The sequence below is a fragment of the Zea mays genome, chromosome 6, assembly GCF_902167145.1.
Source record: "Zea mays cultivar B73 chromosome 6, Zm-B73-REFERENCE-NAM-5.0, whole genome shotgun sequence".
In the NCBI taxonomy this organism is placed as follows: Eukaryota; Viridiplantae; Streptophyta; class Magnoliopsida; order Poales; family Poaceae; genus Zea; species Zea mays.
The window spans coordinates 164026174-164036582 of record NC_050101.1 but is presented as its reverse complement, the minus strand read 5'-3'; the positions used below and the strand labels follow the sequence as shown (position 1 = coordinate 164036582).

General features: G+C 48.6%; 1 protein-coding gene across 1 annotated transcript; it reads right to left on the bottom strand.

The window, feature by feature from the left end:
• Positions 1 to 1903: 1903 nt before the first annotated feature.
• On the bottom strand, positions 1904 to 3317 carry LOC100274863 (uncharacterized). The gene has a single exon (NM_001294248.1). It carries the CDS (start codon positions 3248 to 3250, stop codon positions 2093 to 2095), a length of 1158 nt encoding a protein of 385 aa, NP_001281177.1. The 5' UTR covers positions 3251 to 3317; the 3' UTR covers positions 1904 to 2092.
• Between the last annotated feature and the right edge of the window lie 7092 nt (positions 3318 to 10409).

Below are 10409 nucleotides of genomic sequence, written 5' to 3'. Positions count from 1 at the left end.
TTTATTATTTTATGACTTCTTACTTTATATATTTACTGTGACCTTCTGCCTTATATAATATTACTAATTCTATATGAATGTATGACTTGCGTGAATTTTTTAAGTCAACTGAAGGTACATATTACAATTTCTACAGATCGAATTTTAGATTCCGATCGTAACTGACGTAATTTTCGTACAGAACTTTTGTTTCCGATGTTTCCGAATTACCGATGTCGTTTTCATTTTCGGAGTTACCATTTTCGATCTCGTTTCCAAGGAAAATATGGAAACGAAAATGATTTTAGTGTTTACCGATCATTTCCGACCGTTTTCATCCCTAAACAGAACCATTGGCCTACGAGACTGAGCTCATAAGTTGACCTACTAGCCTATTCTAGCCACCCGATAGGTTTTCCAGTGTCTCTTACTCATTCACAAAACATTTGAATACAGATATATACAAGTTCAGAATAGGGTGAGCTAAAGCAAAGTGCAAACCATCCTCCTCCACTATATGCATCGTTGTACTACTAGCTGACAACAAATTGTAAGGGAGTTACAGAATTATCTTTGAATACAAACACACGACATGAAATAAATTCAATGATCTAGACCTTTTAGGGATTGTTTGGTTGCATAGGGATTGAGGGGTATATAATCTCTTGCTATTTAATTTTGACTAGCAAATGATTATATGACGCTCAATCTCTTCCAATCCCCATGGAACCGAACAAATCCTTAGAGAACTATTATGAATTAGAAAAATATGGGAACATATCTAGAGCACATCACTTTGGTGAACATGGTGCACATATTAGGTCATGACCATTCATTCCATATTTAAAATCTCTTACTATTCTATATATTTTACAAAGAACATACTTCGAGCAGGGGTTAGAGAGTAATAGTGGAAGGTGCTCTTTGCAAAACATATAGAACAAGGGACATTAGATTTAAGATGGATAGTCATGACTTAATACGTGTACCAAGTGCCATGCGCACTAGATATGTTTCTGAAAAATATAAGCACAAGCAAACCCTCTCTTTGCTAAATTATGAAATCGAGTCACATATTTCATGTTATTCCATTTCACTCATGGGAAAGACATGAATACACAATGAACTATCCAATCTCTCCAGCCTAACCATATCTCTCCAATAAAATTAACCAGATGACCAAAATGACAAGATCACAAGTATAGCAATAGAATGTTAGAACTACTATTCAGTGTAAAAAACCCAATAATAATAATAATAATAATAATAATAATAATAATAATAATAATAATAATAATAATAATAATAATACATCAGTCCACACATCTAAAAAACGGTCATCCAGTTCAGATAATCTTAACGATCCTGCATTGTGAACCTAGTGCTAGATGGAGACATTGAGCCATGCGGATTTCAGCACTAACTTATGTATTTCTTTGCTAACAAATCATAAAGAAGCTAAAATAATCTTCCTACAAATGATAAAAAAAACTTGTGCCGAGAGTGCACAGAATATTCAGTGAGACTAAAGAAGCATGTCATGTAAACCTAACAGTTAGAAAGACTACCAAATAATTGTGGGTGTTTTAAGCTGGTGGCCTCAGTTTTGATGTTGTGCTTATTTATACCCTTAGTCGTGTTTTTTTCTCAGTTTTGCCCTTTTGTTCTATAGCACTGGAAGGACAAAACTGAGAAAAAAACACAATTAAGGGTATAACTGAAAACTGTGGGCACCAGCTTAAAAAACCCAATAATTGTTACTCAGCCATCCTAGATTCTGCATTTATGCTTAGAGCGTCAACGTTAAGATGGTAAATGGATTGGAGGGTACTTCCTCAAAAAAATGAATTGAAGGATACTAATTCAAAATTAGTTCAGTTTCAAGACAAGGTGAATCAGAAGGAACCATTACGCATCAAAATAAAAAAGAAACCGGATTCCCCGTTAATTCACACAAAGATGTCATAAACTGGCAACCTTTTCTGCACATTTCACATAGAGTAGCACAAAGTACAGAATAGTTGGAATGCTAGACGCAACAAACAGAACACATCTGGGTGCCGTTTGGTTCAAATATGCGAACCAAACAGTGCATACATTTTCAGTTACTATCTCAAGGGAGAAGCCAAGCTGGAGGAGAGTTGTAAGAAGGAACCCGCTCCGGGAAGTAGAATTCGACGTGGGAAGGCAGCAGCCCTTCCGGCGACCACCTACCGATGTCGTTGCAAGGGTACTGCCTCTCATTGACTCCGCCGAACATCATCTCGGCGTCGTCGTAGAAGCTCCTATCGTCCAAGAAGAAGATGCTGTCCTTGAACCCCGGGTACTGACTCACCTCGTATGACCTGGAGCATCCTCGCCCCAAGAACAGCATCCGGCCACACAATGCAACCTCCTCGAACCGGCAGGTCTTAGACTTTAGAATCACCCGGAATACTTTGAACGACGAAGTCGGCGCGTGATGGTGGGCAGCGAGCCTGACGACCACCAGCAGCTCCCCGCGGGATACCACGAGGTAGCGAGCGCGGACGAACTGCTCGTCAGTGCACCACGCTTCCTGGAAGCGCATTAACTCTAAAAGCGCTCCTGGGATATGCCCCTCACCATCAAAGATCGGACTGCACACGAGGATATGCCCACCTTGTGTGAGGAAATGGAAGGAGTCCCGGTAGTACACGACGTCCTCCGGTTCCAAACCCGGCTCAATTGGCACGGCGGGCACAACGTCGCAGACGGCCATCCTATCCCCTGGGCGCCAGAACGCGAAGTGGCGTTGGCGCGGCGCGTCGAGGTCCGGCTGGTAGGTGACGATGCCTGCGGCGGCGCATCCCGGGTGATGAGGCGGGAACGAGAGGGTGGCGGCGAGGACGACCATGCTGTGGATATCGTTAGTGAAGATATCCGCGAGCCCGTCGGGTAGCTCGTAGGATTCTCCGGTGCGGATGTTGAACAGCCGGTGCCCGCGAGTCTGGCCGTAGGCGAGGAAGAACCAGCCGCCGTCGTACGAGCCGAAGTAGCGGGGCCCGGGAAACATGTTGTGGTCGCGGAAGCCGCTGAGGTAGCAGTAGACGCCAGTCACGTCCGCGGGCGGGAGGAGGAGCGACGGGAGCTGAAATGTCAGAGGCTCTGCCCGCGCGACCGCCTCGAGCCACGCCTGGCAGACGGCGGCCATTCGCGCGCGGTCGATTACGCACGGGGCGCGGTTCATGATCTCCGTCACCAGGTCGATGTCGAGGTTCGCCCACCGCGGAGGCACAGGCCGCACAGCCATGGGAAACAGGGATGGAGGTCCGAGGGCTCGGGAGTTGGGGGGCTTGGGGCTCGGTGTGGTGGATGGCGGTTAGCGGGAGGCCGAGAAGACTAAGAACTCTGGGGAACGGAAGCCTTGCGGTGTCGGGACCCCTTTTTATTCTGGAAGAAGAGCCGTAGGCAGAGAGCGCAGGAGGTCCGTTACAACTTGCAAGATGGGCGAAGCTCGGTTTCGACGATGGATCGCGCTGTGAGTCTTTTGGACTAAAGTTATTTAGGTCGACTGTAATAAGACAATGAGAAGATACATTCTCTCTCTATATTATTGTTGATATCGATCTGGATGTCAAACACTGGTACGAACTACCTGACGAACGATCCGCGGCCTAGACGTAGGAGCGGCCCCTCCTCCGCATACCTCCGGAGGTCCACGCATGGAGCTTGGACGGTCTGTGATAGCGCAGTGAGTCATCTTCTTCGCACCAAACCTAGATCTGGCCTACCGGACGGGACCTCGTCACGGAGGAGAGATCTTAGGGTGTCCTGGTGTCGGCAGGCCATCCAAGACGTCTTTAGTCGACGTAGAGCTAAATAGATGTAAAGATTTGAGGTAGAGTGAGGCTAAACTAGAGTTACTACTAATGCATAAGGTAAAAACAATAATTAGAGTTGATTTGATCGATTTGTGGGGGTTCAATCGACCATAACCCTTCATCTATGTAAAGGGGAGGTCTGGATCTATTATAAGTCGGTTCTCGAGTTAATCCAGCAGGTTTAGCTAATAAATCCACAAGAAATCCTGAAACCTTACTGATTCTGCGCATACGCGGACGGTCTGCGCTGCCACTGTGGAGGTCCGGACCGTCCGCCTGGACAATTTTGGCATTCAACATATGCCCCATGTATTTTGGTGAAGGTTGACAAACCAAAAGCATAGACAGTAAGCCTGATGTAAGTCATCGGCTTTTCAATTCAATAGGGTGATCATTCAATAGAGCTCTAGTGCATAAAGGGTCGTTTCAGATTGCATCTTTCTCGGCCATGACCATCTCATCAAAGGATCAAAAGGTATAAAATGGATGTGCCCCCCAGCATGAATAGGCAAATGGACTATGTATGTACCACAAGTTCATCATCGTATCATTCCACATTTGAATAGGACAATTGACCGATGATGAGTAGGCGGGTGCGAAGTATCCTTGCATCACTAGATGAATAGGTGATGCTTGTTGCGTCGCCTTTCAGACCATTTTTTTTAGCAGGTGATCGTGATTTCTATTTTGGCCGATCGCGTAGAACAGCTTTCTTGCTAACGTATTTAGAGAGCAATCGATCAAAAGTAGGGTCGACTTTGACCAGCCGACCATGTATGTTATATGTGCTTTGCTCGTGTGTCTTCTTTTTCGCTTTGTGTGGAGGCTGACACCTCTGACCATGGGCATTATGTCCGCCTGAGTCAGCCGGACCGTCCGCATGTAGGTGATGGACAGTCCGGGATGCTTGAGTCAGGGAGCCATGCTCGGCTGCTCAATTGAGTCTACCCCCAAGTGCTTCCGGACTTGTTAGTCTTTTTGTCTGGAGCCTTTCGAGCAATCTTTCCTTGTGATATGTTTGACGTGCAAGGATCATCAATGATGATGCTTTAGCATTTGCCTTTATCGGCTATTTCCGACCGAACCAAGACTTTTTTGCTTGTGGGTTCTAACGTATTGACAGAAAATTGTTATGTGTCCACTTGCATCTCCCGAAAAACCAATCGACCCTCATTTATGACCTATTGTATCTATCGACGAAAAACATTACAATCGTTGGTGGCATGGAAAAAAGAATTATGTCACTTGCAATAAGCATGTCTCTTTAATTCATCCATAGGAGAAATAGTATGTGTTAATTTAATGTTGCCATTTTTACTAGCTCGTCAAATATTCTATCACATTTTGCAACATTAAAAGTAAATTTAACTTCTTCTTGCTAATTATTTTGAACCGGCTGCAAAGAAGAACATGCAAAAGGTTTGGCCTTCGTTGGCCGAACAAGCTCAACAGTATATACATCTGCGAATTCATCATCTGAATTATCATGCTCTACTAGATGTATAGTATGGGCGGCCGATTTTGATGTCTCTTTACATCGGCTTTCATAGGCTAAAGCCCGCTAATGTAGCTGAGTTATTGAAAAGAACTTAGTGCCATCTAATTTGTCTCTTAAGTAGGATAGCAACCCATTAAAAGATAGCCTGCTAGCTCTTTTGTCTGTGACATGGATTCGAAAGCATCGATTTCTAGTGTCTTGAAACCTCCGAATATAATCATTAACCGATTCTTTGCGTCCCTATTAGACTGAGGCTAAATTAGCCAACCCTAATTCATATTCCTCGAAAAAGAAATGATCATGAAATTTACTCTCTAAATCATTATAGGAATTAATGAAATTAGGAGGTAGGGCAAAGTACCATGCATAAGTAGTACCAGTAAGAGATAAAGAAAATAAACGAACATGAAAGGCTTCCCCATCGGCCATTTCGCCTAGATGTGCTAGAAACTGGCATACATGTTTGTGTGTGCTTCTACCACTTTAACCAGAAAACTTCGAAAACTCTAGTATCCTTGCCCCTTACGGGTACGGGATAGTGTCAAACCGGTGACCATATGGATTTTGATATGACTACCCTACTCTGGTTACACTAACTCCGAGCATATCTCAAAATAGTTCAGTCATCTCTTCCCTAATTTTCTCCATTGCGCCTGGTGGCAGACCACCGGACCCTGGGCTGTGGGGCTCATTCGGTCGGGCGTTGTTATACCGACCTTCTTATCGTGACCGATCAGTAATGTTGATCAGCCTGTAATTATATGGTGCATTGTGGTTTAAATATGTAGGGGCGGAACATACTACTGGTGTTGTGTGTAATAAATTGGCGCATAGTGTGCAACAGTAGGTTCTGCGTATGCGCATCCGAATGGTCTGGCCCAAGCAGTCAGACTGTTCGACGCGATGAAGGACTGTCCGACGTAGTGTCGGACTATTCGGTTGTGTTCGCTACTATTGGGGCGCCACGTGGTGGTCCCAGACTATCCGACAGGCAAAGCCAGACGGTCCGTGTAAGGGCTGGACTATTCGGTCAAAAGCTCAGACGGTCCAACTGTGTCTAGGGGGCGTCGATTTGCGAAGCAGGGACGACAATGATGGTATTTGCCCGGGATATAAATTCATCGACATACCATATAATGGTTGGGGCTGTGAATCCCCATTTGTTGCCAATGTATTAGGCATAGATATCCTATTACTAGTTTCATATGATGGAAAACTAGGAGCTACAGATTTCTCCAACAAACGCGTTAATTTTCTAATTGATTTTTCTAACCCTCCAAACTATTGTTTCATTTGATTCTGCTGCTGATCTACATAATGTTTAATAGATTGGATGTCGTCGGGTTTACTTACGTTGGGGATTTGAAGCGAAGATAGAAGAGATGCAACATCGGTCTGTCCATGTTTGACAACCTTCTGGTCGCGATCCACCGTGTATTGTGACAAGAATTTATCCTTCGCTTGACGCATGTAGTCTTCATATTGGTGTTGCTCATCGACCGTTAGAATTTCAATGGCCGATTCAGGATATTTTCCGGGGAGATATCGGTGTGATCTTTAGAACCGGCCATTTGAGTGCCTAATTTTTAGTAGATCTAAACACCTCAGTTCCAGCGGAGTCAATAAAAAGTGTGTTGACTCTAGAACGAACCACCTAGTGATGCTCTCGGCGGAGGCGCAGATGGTCCGTGGCACAGGCCCAGACGGTCCGTGACCTGGGCGAAGGTGTGGCTCCTCCTCTATGTACCTCCTGACGGTCCGTGCCTAGGGCTTGCACAGCCCGCGATGGCGCAGAGGTTAGCTCGTGGGATTCTCCGATGTGGATGTTAAGCAGCCGGTGCCCACGAGTCTGGCCATAGGCGAGGAAGAACCAACAGCCATCGTACGAGCCAAAGTAGCGGGGCCCGGGAAACATGTTGTGTTCACGGAAGCTGTTGATGTAGCAGTAGACGCCAGTCACGTCCGCGAGTGGGAGGAGGAGCGACGGGAGCTGAAATGTCAGGCTCTGCCCGCTCGACCGCCTCGAGCCATGCCTAGCAAACGACAGCCATTCACACGCGGTCGGTTGCGCATGGGACACAGTTCATGATATCTATCACCAGGTCGATGTTGAGGTTCGCCACCACAGAGGCAAAGCCATGGGAGGCAGGGATGAAGGTGCGAGGGCTCAGGAGTTGGGGGCTTGGGGCTCAGTGTGGTCGATGGCGGTTAGCGAGAGGCCGAAGACAAGACTCCAAGAACTCCGGGGAATGGAAGCCTTGCAGTGTCGGGACCCCTTTTATTCTAGAAGAAGAGCCATGGGCAGAGAGCGTAGGAGATCTGTTACAAATTGCAAGATGAAGGCGAAGCTCCGTTTTGACAATGAATCGCTTTGTGAGTCTTTCGGGCTAAAGTTATTTAGGTCAACTGTAATGAGACAAGGAGAAGGTACATTCTCTCTCTATACTATTGTTGGCGTCAATCTGGGCGCCAAACACTAAAACGAACCATATGGTGGTGCTCTCTACGTAGGCGCGGATGGTCCACGACATAGGGAGACAGACGGTCCGTGACCTGGGCGTAGGAGTGGCTCCTCCTCTGCATACCTCTAGATGGTCCGCGCCTAGGGCTCGGACGGTTCACGATGGTATAGAGGGTCATATTCTTCGAAGCAGACCTAGATCTCACCTCCCGGGAGGACCCCATCGGGGACGAGAGATCCTAGGGTGTGTCTTGGTATCGACAGGCCACCCAAGATGCATCTAGTCAACGTAGACCCGAAGAGAGGTGAAGATTCGCGGTAGAGGGGGCTAAACTAGAGATAAACTAGAGCCACTCCTAATGCATAAGGTAAAAACGATAAGTAGAGTTGATTGGATCGATTGTGGGGGTTCAATCGGTCACATCCCTTCATCTATATAATGGGGGAGGTCTAGACCCGTTACAAGTCGGTTCTCGAGTTAATCCCGCAGGTTTAGCTAACAAATTCCACAAGAAATTCTGAACCCTAAGTGATTTTGCGCACGCGTGGACGGTCTGCGCTGCTACCGCGGACAGTCCAGACCGCGGACCGTCCGGCCTCAGACCGGATAGTCCGTCAGGACATTTTTGGTGTTCAACAACTATATAACACATCCTAATACTACGATCTCAAAGAGAGGTCGACAACGATGACGACACAAGTGAGGGGATGAGGGAGAGGACATTGAAGTCGCAGGATGAGAGTAAGGGAGGGGCTAGTGGTGGCGATGGGGTGAGGGAGGATCAACAACGGCGAGGTTGAGGGAGAGGTGGAAGGTAGGGAGTGGTGGGTCACGGGGGAGGGATGAATAATTAGGGATGATCGAAATAATATTGACTATCATATTTGAGTAAGGGAAAATGTGTTATCCAGCTATTTGAACCGTTGATGTTGAAGGTGTGTTAAATCTGGGTGCAATTTGTTTGGTGGATTTTGCAAGTTTAAACTGGTGGATTATACAATGTTGTTTGTGTATATACTCTATTCGACACCTAGGGTGATGGACCCAACGGTCCATCACCTGTACCACCCTGGCGTGCCCACCTACCCGCCTGTCGGGTACCGTAATTAGGGGTACCCCCAACACTCCTAAACACGGTTGGTAACCACCATCAGCACAAGCTACAAAGACTGATGGACACGATTCAGGTCAAGGCTTCATCTGCTCAAGGGACGCGATCCCGCCTCGACCGAGCCCAGCCTCGGGCGGGAACAGTAGTCCCAGGCGAATCCACGCCTCGCCCGAGGGCCTCCTCAAGCAACGGGCGCAACCTCGACTCGCTCGAAGCCCAGCTCAGGCAGGCTTCGTTGTGAAGCAACCTTGGCCAAATCGCCTCACCAACCGACCATATCGCAGGCACATTCAATGCGAGGACCGCCTGACGCCTTATCCTGACACACGTGCCTCAGTCGGCAAGGTCGAAGTGACCGCAGTCACTTCGCTCGTCCACTGACCGACCTGACAGGAAAAACAGCGACGCTCGCCCCTCTCCGACTGCTGTGCCACCCGCCAGGGTGAGGCTAACAGCAGCTAAGTCCAACCTTAGGCGCAACAGGAAGCTCCGCCTCGCCCGACCTTGGGCCTCGGCCTCAGGAGGAGATCTCCGCCTCGCCTGACCCTAGGGCTCGGCCTCACCCTCGGCATCGGAAGGTGGTCTCCGCCTCGCCCGACCCTAGGGCTCAGCCTCAACCTCGACCTCGGGAGGAATCGCGTCCTCGCTCGACCCCGGCCTCGGCCTCAGGAGGAGTCTCCGCCTCGCCCGACCTTTGGCTCGGACCAACCGCACCGCGGGGGATACATCATTACCCTACCCCTAGCTAGCTCAGGCTACGAGGGAACAAGACCGGCGTCCCATCCAGGCTCACCCCGGTAACAAATAATGATGGCTCCCCGCGTGCGTCCATGACGACGGTGGTTCTCAGCCCCTTACGGAAGCAAGGAAACATCAGCAAGGTCCCAGCAGCCCCGACAGCTATTCTTCTACAGGGCTCAAGCGCTCCTCCAACGGCCACGACACCACGTACACAGGGCTCTAGCACCTCTCCGACAGCCACGTTGGCATGTACACAGGGCTCAGGCACCTCTCTACTGGACACGTTAGCGCATAGCTACACCCCCATTGTACACCTGGACCCTCTCCTTGCACCTATAAAAGGAAGGTCCACGGCCCTCATGCGGGGAGGGTCGCGCAGGAGGACGGGTTGACGAACAGGCTGTCGGGGCTTGTAACACCTACTGCAAGCGCATCCCTCGGGCGCAGGATAACACGAGCCGCGTTTTCCCCCCTTGTGTTCCATCTTGCGCCAACCCATCTGGGCTGGGACACGCAGCGACAATTTTACTTGTCGGTCCAGGGACCCCTGGGGTCGAAACGCCGACAGTTGGCGCGCCAGGTAGGGGCCTGCTGCGTGTTGACGAACAACTTCTCGTTGAGTTCCAGATGGGTAGTCTCCAGCAACCTCTTCAGCCCAGGACGTTGCTCCGCTTCGGGAGCCTCGAGTTCATGCCCCTCGATGGCAGCTACGACATGGTACTCCTTCCCCCGCAACGCGACAGCGACAACGACGGCCATCAGCCCGCCCAGCGGCG